Source organism: Python bivittatus, unplaced genomic scaffold (assembly GCF_059951505.1).
Source record: "Python bivittatus isolate LINGU-HERP-01145 unplaced genomic scaffold, Pbiv_v1 ctg000080_np1212, whole genome shotgun sequence".
NCBI classification, from domain to species: Eukaryota; Metazoa; Chordata; class Lepidosauria; order Squamata; family Pythonidae; genus Python; species Python bivittatus.
In genome coordinates, this window is record NW_028277035.1 from 37,987,642 (window position 1) to 38,005,102 (window position 17,461).

General features: G+C 39.2%; 1 protein-coding gene across 1 annotated transcript in view; it reads right to left on the reverse strand.

Annotated features, from left to right (window-relative positions):
- Positions 1-17,461, reverse strand: part of GLRA1 (glycine receptor alpha 1) — a 65,796-nt gene that overhangs the window by 362 nt on the left and 47,973 nt on the right. The window contains exons 4-8 of the mRNA XM_088134679.1: positions 12,524-12,747; positions 10,263-10,345; positions 9,465-9,602; positions 8,501-8,715; positions 6,409-6,555 (exon numbers count right to left, since the gene is read on the reverse strand). Of these exons, the coding sequence (XP_087990805.1) occupies positions 6,409-6,555; positions 8,501-8,715; positions 9,465-9,602; positions 10,263-10,345; positions 12,524-12,747 (807 nt within the window). The remainder of the gene's footprint in view (positions 1-6,408; positions 6,556-8,500; positions 8,716-9,464; positions 9,603-10,262; positions 10,346-12,523; positions 12,748-17,461) is intronic.

Here is a 17,461-nt window from a genome sequence, read left to right on the forward strand (position 1 = left end):
TGCCAGGAACTGGGGACATACATCACCACAATGCCTTGTGCATAAGGGACAACCCTCCCTTGGAGAGATCAGCCTTATAGATGGGTGCAGTTGAACGCACAGATGCAAAGCAGGGGATTCATTTGTCACAAGAACCCTTCTATTTCCTTAACCAGATATCCCCTGTTTTGCTTCTGCCCCTCCTCCCCATCCAGACCTTCTTTATATTTGGCTTGCCCAGAAGGAGGGGGCTCCATGGAACTCTTCTAGTCAAAGTCATTCCATAAATACTGCTATAGAGTTGCATGGATTTTTAGCAGAAAGGCTCATTGTTTAAAAGATATCCATACCAGTGGTTAATTTAATGGTGAAACCATATTCCCTTCCCTTCAGGAGGTTCTTGGGGACTTCCTTTTCCATGTTGCTTTCCACAAGTCTAAAACTGGGTAAGGCAATTTTTGGGTGGCTAGTGAATGTGCTTAATTTTTTGAAGTTAAGGGGCAGAGGCCCCAGTGTTTGCAATAAAGAGATAAGATTGGCAGGGCCATATCATGCATGGAAGCAGGGCTGGGATTTGAACTTTTCCCCTGTTTTGGGGGGTCCATGGGTGTGCATTCCTTTTTTTCTTCTTCTCCAGAATGGTATTCAGAGTATTCTCTCTGGAGAAGTTTATAATGCCAGGAAAGTGGAAGGAAAGAGAGGAAGATGACTAGCAGCAAGGTGGATGGACTCAGTGACGGTGACAATTGGTGCACCATTGGAAGACCTGAAGGAAAAGGGTTGGGGAGAGATAGTTCTGGAGAAAATATATTTTTGTCATCAAGAGTTGACACTGTCTTGAGGACACCTAATCAATCAAAACTATTTTAGTTGCTACATCACCTTTTTTACTCATATTTTCTACCTCAAAACAGCAGGAAACTGTGACACCAGTTTTGAGCAATCTCACCAGCTGAAATTCAGAGGAACTCTGGGGGCCTCAGGCTGTCCTCCCCAGGTTTATAAGACTTAAGTTCATTGAATTGTATCAGAGGAGTTCTGTGAGGATGTGTGTGTGAGGGAAAGCAGCAATTCCTTACTAAATAGTGATTCAAGAAAAATCAACTAATAATAATTCCTAAAACTGTCAGGTAAACAATTATTACAGGAGAGTAAAGATGTAAATATAATTACCAGATGCTAGGAGTGAATAAGAGAGACTGCCCATATTACAAACCATAAGAACAATTCTGAACAGTTTCAAGATTTTGATGAAGTACAGATCATGAGAACACAGGAGGAGATACTCAACTGTACATAGACAATAGATTTAGTTCTCTTCCTCCTCCTCGTACTGATTTTTTTTTTAAAGTATTAAAATTATTCATGGATTTCTGCAATTTTTTCCAGATCCCAAAGGAGGCTCAAGAGTGAGGTATTATCTTTGTTTCACAGGTAGAGTTGCTGGGAAGGATCTATTTGCTAAATCCAAATAACATAGCCAAGTAAGCAGTGGGTTTGCGTTGGGCACTGGAAAGTATGCTTTATAAAGAATACTGAGCAACTCCAGCAGTTCCTACCTTAGATATAAGCCTCTATTTTCAAATAACAATAGCTACATGTTGGAATGTATACATATTAATATTCATGGATAAATATGATTTTTCCAAATTAAAGGTCTGAAGCAAGTCAGAATTAAAAGTGTTCTTATTTCTTAATGAACACGACCATCAGTTAACCCCTCCTGTAGACTTTACTTCTGAGCAATGTAGTCAGACTTTTATATATGGTTCTTTGAAGCTTTTCTTTGTAGAATATCTTTTAAGAATGGCCCTGCTTTTCATATTGCATAGTATGGATGAATTGTACAGCCACAAGTTTACAGCAAGGATGGATGGATGTTGTTGAGAGCACATTGGTAGCTTGAACAAATAATGCTGTATGAAGCTTTGAATAATCTAGCATCAGCTGCAAGGCATGGGGCTTACCTGAAAAACCCTGTCAGTTGTCTCAGAAGCAGATAGTTTGTGAACCCCTACCAGTATCCTGCTGGGCGCTTCCTGTTCCTCCTGGTGCTAGCACTCTCAAGAGCCAACAGCAAACTAATGAAACCTCTTTTTTATCTACCTGTTCTCTCCCTTTACACAGCTTCATGTCAACACAATGCAAGGGACTGTGGCTGATTTTTTCATACATTTGTTTCAACTGTCAAGTGTCTTAAAGATGGGATTCAAAGAGTTATTTGAGGCACATTCAAGTACTGGAACACAGACTGGTTTGGAAAGATCCCCAAATTTCAAAAAGTGATTTGTTATTCAGCAACAAAAGTTAAGACTCGGTAGTTACCCAGCATTGGTAGATACAAAAAGTTTTCTGAAATGTTCTCTTGGACATCTAATATTTTTGGTGCTTTTCAGGGTCCTATACTTGTTTCTGGTATATTTGAAGAAAATGTTATCAAAGTTATCATTCACATTTTCTACCATGTTTTGTACTCTCCCCAACCCTGTTGGCACTGAACATTCAAATACTAGGAAAGAAAATCACAATATTTAATATTTAAAGTATTCCCAGTTTCTAGGAACGGTTCCTTTGTTCTACCATTTCTCTTCTTAGGGAAATGGTGGAAAAGGAGAATTGATACTGAGAAACTGAGTAAAACATAAAAATTACAGCAGGAGACTTGTCGTCCTGAACTAATGTTCTACACTGTGTGACAGTTGTAGGAAACTTCTAGGTACTTTAATAGACCTGTGGAATATTTTTTCCTTTGAACTATTTCCATGCATGTATAATATGTATCCTCAATCAAAAGGAAGTCAGGAGTTCATGAAACTATTATTTCTTCAATTTTGTTATCAATCTAGAAAAAAATATTCCAATTTATTAAACGGGCACATTTAGATTATGGTGACTCAGGAAAATGTAGGTTATCAAATTATGAAGTGACTTTTGCTATTTTAATTTATGGAGAGATGAAGTGATGAAAATTGCCACTTCCTGAAAAGTGAAGTGGGGAGTTAAGAAAAGGGAGGGGAGGAGGCTTGGTGCTTTCCAAAAGGGGTTTTTCAAATGCATTGCCTGTCCTTCATATCATGTGAAATAAAACAAAATCCTTTGCTCTTGCCAGCAGGGGGCAGTAGCAGAAAACAAGAAATGTATATGGCATGGGATGGAAATCTGCATTATAACAGCATCAGAGCAAGACTTCCTAAACTTGTCACAGGCATAGTAGATGAACTCAGTGAAGCTCAAACCTTCTGGGTTGGGACTGTGGGGACAGTGTCACTGGGGACTATCAGTGCAACCCACTGTAACAATTAATTACCCCTCAATTTTCTAAGCTCCACTTGTGATGTTCTGCAAAGGAAAAATGATCTGGTAGTCCAGTTCAGTAGCTTCCTGCCCAGTCTTCCATTGCCAGCATTTATACTGGTTCAAGATGCAGGGCTTTTTCTGAGGAACAGCATGACCTGGCTCTGACAGCCTCAGCTAATCAGGGAGATACAGTATATGTGCTCTTGTAACAGCCTGCTGGTGAGCCTACACATTTCTCCAGGATTAGCCTGCCCAGAAAGTTCTCAGAAATGAAAAAGAAGAGGACCTCAAGAAGATATTGTCAAGTAACAGGGGTCTTCAGTGGAACCGTAAATTGTCCCCTGTAAAAGCCCTCCTTGGGAATTCCTGAATTCTTTCTGCTTGTCTTTTTTTTTTTTTTTTTTTTTGCTGTTCATAAACTTGTTTGGGGTGAGCTAATAGAGGTGTTGCCTTAGTATGAATTCTGGAAGTTGGGGTATTGAATTACATTGGATGGCAGCATTTCTCAAGAACGTGAGAGATGTTGCCTTATCAAAAATGGGTTGGACCCTTCATGGTTTCATTGAAGTTCCATGTTATTTTTTCAGCACCATCTTGAGGCATGCTGCTCCTTTTGCTTTTTGGCATTTGGTGTTCCTCTCTATTTTTTTATTCTGGGAAAAGGAAGAGATTGTATGAAAAAAGGAAAGGAGATGTTTCCAGCAAGGGTAAAAGAGAAAGCCATTTGCTTATTGGAATATTCGTTCTGGCTATTCTACATTTGTGTGCAGAATATGTGTGTGTTTGTGTATCCATCCTGAAACCATGGCTAAGGAGGCAATGAAGGCAAATAACAATTGGCAGTTCAAGATGGTGTTCAGACTGCTGAAGGTGCTGAAGCATTTGCTACAGAAGCCCAGTCTTCTTCACTGAAAGACAGTTGCCAATGGACTTTAGAAGAAGGAATGACTATAAAGCCAACTGTCTGGTAGATGACAATATCCCTCTGCCATGAAGATCACCTGAATCATTTCACAAAGCCTTCAGAGCAATTCACCTGGCCTCAATTTGGGCCAAGTACCCAACCCGTCCCTTTCCTTTATAACGTGTTCTCATCCTACTTGGTCATTGTTATTTATAGACTGGAGTCCCATGAACCTAGCTTGGCCTGAAGAAGACTTTAATACAGTATTCTCTTCCCTACAATTTTTAAATTTACATTTATGACTCACCTTTCCACAAACATATTCAATATGAATTACAGATTCAAAGGGCACACATTTTGTGTGTGCCTGTGTTATTCTCTAGTACCAGCATAATAGCCAAGTTACAAATGGAGAGCTGGATAACGCACTGTTGGTTGTAAATCTGTTTTGGAAGAGCTTTCTGCTGACATACTGGGGACTCCAATAAAGCAATGCTGCTTCTGCTCCATCCCACAGCTTATTATAGAATAGCTGATAAGCTGTAGGATGGCAACCTTAAATTTCTTCAGAAATGGTTTCTTCTGCTTATTCTGAAACTTATTTTCTATGCATGTTCAGTGAGAAATCACTTCTGAATAAACAGAATTTACTCCTATGCCAACATTACATTGCAGTTTCATTCTAATAATATTTTCCAGTAGAATACTAGAGGGCTGAAGTCTTTTTCCTGGGGCTAGCCAAAAATAAAGTATTAGTTTCTACATCTTCACAACCTTCCCTAGGGTTTCTTCAAGACTACATGACAGCTTTTTCCAAGCTTGGTGCCTTCCAGATTTGTGGTCTTCAACTCCTAAAATCTCTACCCTGTATGGTCATTGCTGAGAATTCTTGGTTTTGGAGCCCACACATCTGGATATACATCTGGGATGTGGAGGTATCACCTGATGATGAGAGAAGAAAGGAAGTGGCTGGTGACTTATGAAAGAAAAAAGAAAAGAAAAGAAATTAGCTCCTTTGGTCCCTAAAAACTTACAGGAATACTCTTGGGAGAAAAAGGATGTCTGCCATGACATTTAACTCCCCAAATTTTACTGAATAGAAACTTTCCTAGTCAGAAATCTTTTCTATCAACTAATGCTTGATCCTTTAAGCACAAGAGAGAAAGGCTTTAAGGAGAAAGAGTAAGAAGAAAAATATATCTTTCCCCCATTTCTCCTCTGAAACATTTTCTATTACCTCTCAAAAGCCCTGGTTAGACCAAACAAGACCACAACTGCCTATTCTATTCTGGCTGGAAAGGCAAGAAAGAGAAATGTTAGGACTAGGATTATGCTATAACATCTTGCTGCAGATCCCACCTAGTACATGTATCTCTTAAATATCATTTGCCATCATAAAGATTTTGGAATGGTCAGGTCCAGAAGTGGCACAGGGAGGAAAAGCTTTCCAGTGTCATCTTGCTCAGCTTCAAGTCAGTCACTGGCAAAATCCATTAATATAATGGGAAAAAAAATTAATGTAACAGGACATTTGATGTGTGAGATAGTAAGTTTCACCTACCTTTAGGATATATGAAACTGGCTCATCAGTGATGTGACTTGACAAGTGTCCTTGCTTCTCAACCAAGGAAAAAAGCAGCATGAACCATGAATGATGTCATAGTATATGGAGCAATGCATACACATGAATGAGACAACTTCCTTTTCAGAGATAGTTTCTTGAATTGGCAAAGTTAAGATATTTTGTTAAACTGGGAGAGCATGCTGAATGTCACAGGAGCAGCAGTTGAACTGGCCTCTTCTGAAACTTGCTTTTCCTCACCCAACTTCCTCTGTCCCCAGTACTGTATATTCTCAGCCATTAAGGGTGTTTATCTTTTATACAGTGAACAGTTTTAAAGAGTATCTGCTGACATCAGGGAGAAGTTTCATATTTGAAGAAGAGTGATGGATGTCTGTAAATATATGAGCATATTGACTGATTCTGTACTCAAGTGAATTATTTCACTGAGGCTTCCAAATACTTGCCAGCAGCAGCTTGTGAGAAGCAGATCTCTCTTCAAACATTATAGTATTCATCTTGAAGACTTATAGCTGACATGCTAAAATTATGTCTGCCAAATATAGTGGTCCCAGTATCCATTTTGATCAGGTGGCCTTGGGCTGCAACCCATCTATTTCAGCTGTGCTCCACATACAGTAGCTGGGTTGACTCGTATATTGCTTACCTTGTGGTGCCTCCTTTTTCTTCTGAACCTGAGTAGTTCTTTGTGCTGCCGGGACACAAAGTTAACAGCAGCATACTCCAGAAGGGCTGAGAACACAAACAGCAGGCACACAGCCATCCAGATGTCAATGGCTTTAACATAGGACACCTGAGGGAGGAAACCATATGCAGTTTCTTAGTAGTGTATAATTCAAATACTCTCTACCAAGATCAGCACAATACATCCCACATTCTCCAGCTGGTGTTTTTCAAAATGCACCACTCTGTCCTTGACAGAGTGACAAAGCATTGCCCTTTGATACAAACTCTCTACTGCCCTTTCCATATAATAACTAAACTTCAGTATGAGTCGTTGAAATAGTCATCTGTTGGCTGGATTTACACATATTGCTATGCCATAATATGGTGGTATATTTGCTGTTGGCTTTGTACGTTCAGAAACTCATCGTTAAAAATCCTGGTTTAGCATTATGTCTGAACACAGACATTGTATCTGTCATTTCACTGTCTCTGTTGAAACAACTAATAGCATATTCAAGACCAACAAATTCATGATTGCACAAGCTTTTGTGGTATACAGTCTGATTCATTACACAGTGATCCACATTTACACAATTCCTTCTTAACCATCATGACTAAATCCCGTTGGAGGAAAGTTCTGGATCACACCATATGATTACTGTTTGGAAGATTGTAAGCTCATTTTATATCCTCAGGTAGCAGCTCCTGGCTAACCCTATCTTGCTTTCAAAGCTAAGCAGGGTTGGGTTGGATGGGAGAGCTTCAGGACATACTAGGGCTGTAGGCTAGACTGGGAAGTAAAAAATCTTGGAAGAAGCGAATGGCAAACCATTTCATATTGTTGCCAAGAAAACTACATGGATATATCCATGAAGTTTCCAGGAGATGTGCTTGATTTAATTTGTTTGTAAACCACTTTGGGGAAGAGATCGGGGTGCTATTAGGTCAAAACATTTATAAATACATGACTGAACTGTAGGTTGACATCTAATGTAAAACTAAAAATGTTGATACTACAATAAGGCAGAGAGTTCTTATCAGAGTATTAAGATAATAGTCTCCTTAACAAAATGGTGGTTAAAAGTGAACATAAATCTGTCACTTTCCAGTGACAGTTCTGATTTTCCCCATCTGCTCCCTCATCTATGAAATAAATATTACACAATAATTGCATCCTGCCTCTCTGCCAAACAATAATATTTATGAGAACTTGCCAGTGAACTCAATTTAAGAAGAGAAAACTAGTACCATAACATGTTTGATGAATATCAATAAAATATTAATCCCTTCTAAACAACATGATTCATCAATGCAATTGTTCTAAAAGTGCAGTAAATAGATTGCATAATACAATTGAAATGGATATTCTAGTGTTTGAAAAAAATATTCCAATGTTCATAAAGCATAGTGATTGTATTTTCTAATTTCTCTTTTTCTGTATCTGTTTAAATTTTTTCCCCCTGTTTTTCCATCTGCTGTCACTCCCAAATAACCTGTACTTAGTACTAAAGGGAGCATGTCTTCAACTACAGGCATCTAAGGAGCACAAATGAAAATAAATAAACAAGCAACCAACAAATTGTGCTACATTTTTCTAATACTTACCTTTTTTTCTTTAGTTCTACCTCATACATAAATTACAGGTTTGAGGTGATGCAGAATGCTAGGACATTTCTGCTATTTTCCTACTGACATTTGTTCAAGTAAAGCTAAATGCCCATTATTAAGGGCCCTGAAATAAGTCTAGATGCAACTTCCAGTGAATTAAATATACATTTCAAAGCTTAAAAAGGAGAGAGATGCTCATAGGCTAGGTTTGGGCAGGGGATTGGGAACTTGATCACAAATGCCCTGAAAGCATTATCTAATGGTATTAGCAACATATGAAGTTTTAAAAAATCAGGTCAACTTGCCCATTAATATTTTCTACTTTAACTGGCAGTGGTTCTTCTAAGATTCCCAGTCTTTGCTATCATGTGCTCCCAAACCTTTGAATGGTTGATATCAATTTTCTGAACTACACCCCAACATAGAGGGTTCAACATTGGCTATTTATAAGGATAACTTGTTACCTTGGGCAAAGATGCTCGAGAACCAGAACTTTGTGTGGTCATTGTGAGCACGGTAGTGATACCCAGACCGACTCGGGCAGGTGCAGCATCCATGTTGATCCAGAAGGAGATCCAGGAAAGAATTACAATCAGCAGGCTGGGAATATACATCTGGATCAAGTAGTAACCCATCTGTCTCTCCAGATGGAAACGGGCTTCTATGCAGGTGAATTTCCCTAGGATTTACAGGAATCTTCATTAAAAAGTGAACCCTACGAGAGACCCACTATGGGCAAATTTCTTTCTTGGTAGAAGTCAATCCCCTTTGTGATTATCATGTTTTCGTAAGCCTGGGCACACATTCAGGTTTGTGTCACATATGACATTTCTGTGGGATCCATGATACCATGCATTAGTTCTGGGAAAGTTTGTTCTTTATTATTAAACAAGTTTAATTCTTTATTCTAAGTTCTTTTATTCTTTATAAAATAATATTTTTCCAGAAGGTACTTGGAATAATATGTATTTATATAACCGAGGTGAATAGATTGAGGGTGAGAAAACTGAACATTATAATCTAAGTATAATATAAGCCCAACAGAATGAAACAGAAAAATCTAAACTCCCATAGAATTCACATGGAAAAAAGGTAACCTGTTTAGAAGAAAAATTAGCTCTGTCATAACATATAACATAGTAACATATCAGCCTGCTGTGGCGATGCTGCAATAGAGCTATTGCTAGCTCTGTGGGAGATGGCTGGTTGAAAAGGCTGAATAAGAATCTTACTGTCTTGATGATTTCCATAGAGCAGTGTTGTCCAAACTTGGCCACTTTAAGATGAGTGGACTTCAACTCCCAGAATTCCCCAGCCAGCCATGCTGGCTGGGGAATTCTGGGAGTTGAAGTCCACTCATCTTAAAGTGGCCAAGTTTGGACAACACTGCCATAGAGAAATGCTTAATGTGGATCTGCCATTGCTAACCTGTGTTGTAATGTTTTGTGCAATAGCGCAAGTCCTTTTCTTCCTTCAGGATGAACTGAGGCAAGGTTAATCCGTCAGCAACCTGCACTGCTCCTTTCTCTTGCCACTCAAATATCAGATCATTCATTGTATAACCAACTGTGGAAGCCAAAAAACAGGAAAAAAAATCAGCGTGGATTGGAATGTATGGTCACTGCAGATCAATGGGTGACAAGATTAAGAGCAGAAGTACATACTAGTATAGAATGTTGTTTACTAAAATCATAAGCTACTGGTACTGTCTACTGTATTCATACGGCTGGACAGTCCACACTAAAATGGAAAAACTCAGCAACTCAGCAACTTGTTCTCTCCTGTACCTACCCAACATACAGAAGTGTATAACGTTTTCTAGGCCAAAGGACACACTTAGCTTTTCAGTAACATGCCAGAAGCCACAGTTCAAAGAATTGTGGATGAGGCCAAGATAAAACTAAAATTGATTTTGTTTAATGTTATAGTCATGCATTTAATAATTTCCTCCTTCTGTCATATTACAACTTGATAACGCCTTCTGGAAGTCTCAGAGGTTGTACTAAGGCTTTTGGGGAGAGGTCACATCTGGCCTTATCCCCCAGGGGTTGCACAGAAGACATAGTTGGTTCTGATACTTCTACTCTTTCTCTTTCCCTCCACTTTCTCTTTGGTAACTGAAGGATTTGGTTAGGAGCTGAAAATATGATGCAGCATGTGTGTGAGTATCCATACTTGCTCACATGTAGAGTGGCAACTTTTTAGAGGAGAAACTTCAAGACTCACAGCTCTCTAGTTGCATAATACATGTCTGGACATCCATAGGGAAGTTCTTTAGATCCATGGGGCAAGCCAGGGTCAGGGTGATTCTGTGAAGTGAAGAGAGAAGAGACTCAGTTCTAGACATTTCTAGCTGAGGAATAACAGGCCAGTGTTAGTGTTATGTTGAGATATGTAGGTCAATCTTAGGCCTAGTGAGAAAGGGAAATAAACTAATCTAGGTATACTAGTCTGATACTGAAAATATGGTTTGGTTCCATTTCATCTTCACTATTATCATTTCTTATGCTTCATGTTTATCTTCTCTTCCATAAATAAATATATACCAAAGTAGAATGGCCAGGAAGAATCTAAGCTAGAATAGCTGATCATGTATGACAGAAGGCTTTCAGCTACCAGATAATTAGAAAACAGTTACCATGGCTGAAAAGGGGAAAAGTCAATTTTCTATCACAACAGCACTATGCTCAATTCCTAGCTATGGCTTAACTTGTAAAAGGGTTGAAGTATCTCTACAAACTGGTTAACCCAGCTCTGTGTAAGATGCTATAGGTCCCCAATTCTTCTTCTTTCAAAAGGTGGGTGATATATGGCTGGGTTAACAGAAAATTTAGGGATAACTACTGACATGTTCTCTGCTAAATCTTTTAATTTGTCCACATTTCAACTAACACGAATCTCGCTTCACTGTATATTTTTCAGGTAGCATTAATATGAGAACACATACTGATGTGTTCCCTCTCACCTTTCTGAGTGAAACTATAAATAGAAGGTCACCTTAGGCAGCAGTAGCTTTAATAGCTATTTCTTGCTAGTTGGAAAACATTTCAAATGACTGTATAAATTAAAACTTTAAATTCCCAAAGCTCTGGGCTATGCGCTTTGGTGAATGCTATGCTGTTTGGTGTCTGATGTTTGAACCGAAGCTGACTCCTATTTTTTTTTCTTCTTAGAATTACAATATTGTTTATTTTGTTCCTTGGCCCCAGCAGGACACTTGCAACATGAGACAGTGGGAATGACCCCTTTGCATTGTGGGATTGTACCACCAGGCTTCAGCAAGTGGGAATTTGCAAACAGAACCCAAGTTCACAGTAAAGTGTTGGTGCGTTCTTCACTGCACTTAACAAGAAAAGTACATGTTCTTAATTGCATTCTTTCAGGAAAGGACAAAGTAAGGTTTGGAGGTGGCTAGAATGGATTATTTCTAAATTAAAATGAGTTCACTTACTGGAGTTCACATATTATAAATCTGAAATCCAATGACCCAGAAATTTCTATGTTGAGAAATGGTGGGGGGGAAAAGCCAGATCTATCTGGTTCTATTATGTGATTTGTCATTTCTTACTTAAAAAAAAATCTTCTCCTGAAAGCAAAGGAGAGTGAGCTTGAACATCTTTTAGACTGTAATATGCCAGGGAAGGAAGATCCATTTATGCATTCTCCAACTGTGCCAGAGAATTGTCAGAGAATTCTTTTTGTATGGGACAGAAATGGTGTTATGTCTGCCTTGCATGGCTGATTATTTCAGTAGTGCCATGTACTGAACTGTCAACTTATAAAGCAACAGGATATACCTGGAATTTTGTAATACTAAAGGCCTAATTAATCTGTACCTGATGAGTTTAAATATGGTTGCAAATCACTACATGGGGATATTTACATACAAGGGTAAATATCATTGAACCTAATAGTCCTTTTCTTTCTAAGTAGATATGCATGTGGCTGTGGGTTTTTTGTAAATATAAGAAGTATCTTGCAGGATCAGACCAATGCTGGTTCCATAGCTGATTTCTTTATAAAACTTCCAGCTGGTACAGGAAGGGGGGAGGGGTCATCAGTGTACAACTGTATCCAAGTCTGCCTAACTTTTAATACATATCCACAACTTTGTCCTATCGATTGCAGGGCACTTAATTAGACCAAACCACGACTGAGAAATAATTTGGAGCTGAGTGGTCTATTGGCTAAATGGGATTACTCTTTTATAAGGGAAGTAAAGAAGAATGCATTTTCGGTTTGCATATAAGCAGATACTCTAAGCTAGTCAAATCTTGATAACCTAATTATAATGAATTTTAGTTATCTGTATGTTACTCTATCCCTTTGCAATATATTTCAAAATAAATGTATTCAATCTTTTCTTCAGATATAAAAGTTGGCTAGTTTATGAAGGTTCATAAGGGACCATGAGCATCAAGCTTGATTCTACATCTTATTTTGGATAGGATAGACTGGACATTGTATTTAGAAAAGGAAACTGATACCTGATACTGTACAGGACGTTGCCATTTTTGGAGATCCGCAGAAGTTTATTATCTGTGGTGATCTCATGAAAGTGAGCCCCTTTCTCATTAGCAAAGAACAGATCTGGTTTCCAGATGGAATCCAACATGGATGGGTCCAAATCTAGGGCATCATCTGGATATTCATTGTATGCCAGCCTGGGATCATTCCATTGCTGCCTCAAGAAAATATTCACTCTGTAATCCTGCATTGAAGAAAGAAAAGCAAAAGGATTGGTGAATGCCCGAAGAAAGTTGTATGAAAAAGCTGTAATCCACAAAGCTCAGTGCAGCATGAAGGGTAGTGAAAGACTGCTTAGGGTGAATGAGCAACCCCCCACATATTAGGTCTTCAGGACCAATAGGCTCCTGCTCTTCTTCTGTGAGTTTCCCTGCTGGTGATATTTCACAGAGAACTATACTTATTTTTAACTCTGTAGCCAAGAGGTTTAGCCCAGGGGAAACTGCTGTATTCCACAACACCTGTGTCATGCAGAAGCGTTCAGGGGATTCTATGGCAAGCCAGTTCTGGGGTGCATCCAAGTGAAGAAAGCATTATTCAGGCTCATGTACTGATCACACTTCCTCTTTCAGGACTGTACTAATGAGAATGTGTTAAAGATGCATAATGGTGCTTGAAAGGACTATTTCATGCAATCCTTAAATATAATAAACCTTAAGTACAATCATTTCTAAAGATTTCTTTGAAGTGTGCAACTTTAAATTTCCTGTATAATTTTACATCTACACAACTTTATGAAATAGTTACCATTAATCCTACCTTTTCTATGGTCTAGACTTTCTACAATCAAGAAAAGGATAAGACACTGAAGAGGGAAATGACTGATTGCAGAACGAATTAGCTGCTCAAACAACTTTGAGAAAAGACTAGCATGGACAAGCACTGATCTGTCCCATGCTTTGAGAAAGCTAAATTCTTCTCCACCCAGCCAGGATTCCCTTTCTCACCACAGAAGTTCCTCTGCTTTGCCTGAAGTAAACAAAGCTTTCCCAGAGAACGTGAAGTTGAAAATTCTGACCTCCCTACAGCCTAATCAAAACTTAACTGGGCTTTTTGGGTGTTGACATTCGCCCTGGAGTTTTTCCAGTTCTACATCAGGCTGCTGATGATCCTGATGTTTTGACTGAATCCTCATTCTCTTTTCCACTTCTCCCTGTGAATTGCATCTGGTGCACAAATACAGGACAATCCAGTTCAGAGACACTGATTTGGCCAATACTATCCATGTATTTTGTTTAACTCACTGTTAATAATTATTTTAGACATGACTCCTGTTTGGAAGAAGACAAGTCCATGGCATTAACTTTTGGGAAACTGCCTCCTATGGATGAACTATTTACTCTGATTAACTATGGCTCTTTGTGTTTCAGATGAGGTCTTTTCCAGTTTTTAAAAATGAAAGGTAACAACAACAGCAAAAAGTAGAGGTATCAAAAACTCAGTGGAGGAAATTCTGCATATAAAACCTATGCTTTGTCCCTAAACCACTTCCCTTTCTGAAGATGTGTGAGCAGGAGCTTTAAGCTACATGGAACCTCCAAGTTCAGAGGTAGTATGTGACTGAATTTCAGTTGCCGGGAAGAAAATGGTGTGTGTGGGGTGTTTGGTTCTCAAAAGCATTATGTTGCATTTGATAGAAACATTTAGACACAGCCTGTCATCGCCTCTGTGGATCAGCTCCTGTCCAGTGTTAAAACAAAATGAGGACTCTGGTGATCAGAAGTTAGCTAGGAAGACCAGAGCCTTCCTGTGTGGTGTCTGGCAGTCGAATCTGATCCAGACGTGGAAGTACATGAGAACTTGTAAGGAAAGATCCGTTAGGAGCAGCAAGTCTAGTTAGGAGTCAGCTCTTGCCCCAGAATATTAGTTCCAAATTAACACTAGGGGCGTGTGGCTGGAGATTTTGATGGCGCAGGCAGAAAAGCTCACCTAGGTACAAATCTATGAACGTTTTGGTATATTACTGCTTGGAAATTGTTACTCAGTTCTTTGTCTTGACTTGATTTATGGCTGGCTCTCGGAAGACTATATTTTTTGTTTGTCGGCTGAGTTTAATCACCAGCAGCATAGCTTCCTGCACTGAAGCTTATTCATGCTGCTTTTTCTGGTTGTCAGATGAACAGCTACTATGGTCATCTACCTATGCCTCCTATCTGACTCTTCCTCTCTGTTTGCCAGTATAATCCAGATCTGAGCCTGATTTAGCCATGTAAAGTAGCAAATAGAGAGTTGTGGCACATTTGGATGACATAAGAATCATCCAACTTCTGCTTAGTCACAAAGATGCCTGATCACCCCATCTGGTCCTCCCCTTTGTTCCATGGCGTTGCTTCTCCAACGGCTGCTGTTGGCTTGTTTAAGATGCTACTAGAGAGCTCACTAGTTTATGGTGTTCTTCCATCCAGCAGCAAAACCAGACAGTGCTACAAATTTTATAGGCTTGTTCCATAATTTAATTGGAGCTTGTCTCACCAGCTCCACTGAGAATGATGTCTGCTTCATAATCTCATGTCTTTACAACTCCCTTGAGCATCTCCAAGCCAGGTGAAGCCATACCCTTTTTTCCTGGACAATGGGTGGCATCTTTGGCTTCCTTTGTCTGGCCAGGAACTCCCCTCTGCCATCTGTCCCTTTCCTCCTCAGCCTCAGAGGAGAAAAGAAGCAGGTGGCATTTAATAAACAAAAGAGGCAATAAAATCTCACAGTCCCTTCCTTCATTTGCATTTTTGATGGGCTTGAGGAATGCCAGGTCGTAAACCAATTTCACTGCCCTTGACCAAATTAATTGTTAGGATTAGGATTTATGTTTTTTATTTAGTGCGTCTCTTATTTGAGAGGACCTCAGACAGTGAATCAGAAGCTGATAACAAAGGAAAGGTGTGGACAGAAACAATGATATGTGTGCTCATTGCTAACTAATATAGAACCTGCTGATTCTTTTCTTTGTCTTCATGTAAGTCAATGGTCCTTGGAATTACTGCCTATTTGGGGAACATTTAACCTTAGTTTGTGGAGTACTAAATCAGATTGGGAAAGGGACCTTGAGACTGCTTAAGAAAAGAGTTCTCTAAGGCAGGCTTGGCAATGTTTCCCTACCCTGAAAAGAAGGAACAAGATGATAATGGGGTGGTAGGCATGAGAACTTGTTCCAGATATTTTCAGAATCTGTTTGCTTACCATTTGGCTGATATCAAGGCTTTAGCAATTGCAATAACAAGAGATGCGATACCGAACAAAGATGCTTCTAATCCAAACTAAGCTATGAACTTTTGCCTTCGGATTAACCGTAGAAGCGAAATAGCTGTACACATATACAATATAAAACCATCATGCTTTTTAAAAAGAACTCAGTCTTTTAAAGTAATGTCCACAGGGTGGATCTACATTAATATGGAAGGCAGATGCAAAGGTTCTTATTTCTGGGATGTATGCTTAAACTCAAGATGCAAATAATTTCATATTTAACATACATTTGGCATCTCTGATAGAAGTTCAGAGTCCTCATTTCACTCTGAACAATTTTGCAGTCCTAATGGCACTGCCTAACTTCTTCCTACTGATGGCTCCTCACCTCCTTTTGGACTTGAAAATACGGGCATGAACAAAATTGTACTCCTTGCTACTTATAAGGAGGGCCAAGCTCACCTTCCCATGTTCTTGTTAATTAACCATTTCTTCCTCCGGAAGCTATAATGTCTTTCAGAAAATGGTTCAGTTGCTCAAGGCAGCTAATAATGGGATCAGCCTTATGTACAACTGATCAGTCACACAAGTTAGAAGTCAGGAAAGAAAGATATGAGCAAAAAATTGGAAGGATTTGGAAAATAAAAGGGTCCTGAATCTCTGCAGACAACAGCTACCTGAACAAATCAAATAAATGGATCTCCACCATCCATGCCTTTTCTGTTTGTGAAAATCAGTGATGGCTGCAGTCAGTGAAGATCGATGTAATTGATCTAATGGCCTGAAAGCAAAATACTATTTTGCTTATTTAACTGCAAACGCTAAGATCTGGCAGGTGAGCCTTGTTTTTGTTCCGATTTCATGTGAGACATGAAATAAATGCATATAGGAAAAATGATGCCAGGGGAATCTGGACATAGGGCTCTTCTTTCTGGCCAAATTAAAGTGCTGTCCACCAGTTCTTGAGCCAGTAGAAAACTACCAGTACAAAATTTGCTGCTCCCACTGATAATCCCTATCCATTCTCAGACACAATGCTGACAAATGGTGCTGCCCTCATTTATAGTGTATAAGGCATACTAAAGACAAGGACTGGTGGATTCCTCTAGCTTTGTTTTCTTCTCTTCTTACCAAACCTCAACAGCTGGTGGGAAAAGATTCACCAATTACTTTTCTTAATGTGGGATGGGCTGGGAAGGTGATAGATGGCTAGACTGCTGTGTTTGGTTATTTGTTCAAATTTGCTGTGGAGAGTCCAAAGGGTTTTTGTCTCAGGGCAGCTGAGGCATGATCTGGTTCTGGAGGACATTGCAGTCATCTTGCACTGATGATGTTACCTAGTTGGGTAATGAAACATCTTCAAGCAAACAACCAAGAACTCCAGAGAAGTTGGAACTCAGAAAGCACCAAGAACTCCACAGTTCAATCATGAGTTACAGATATTCTCTTCTATTTGGATAGACAGAATGGTAGGTGAAGTGCATCAGCTTGTATCAATGGAAAAAGTTGTGTTGGGAAATGGGAGAAAAAGCTTCTTTCGGATCAAAATAGCTAAGGACAACTTAAGCTCCAATAGAAGAGAATATATGTAGCTCAGGGCTGCATTGTGGAGTCCCTGGGGTTCTCTGAGCTTGGTTGTTTTTTTTTGCAGACATTTTGTTAACTGGCTAGGAATATCTTCAGTGCTAGAAGGGAGTGGGGTTTGCTCTCTGTTT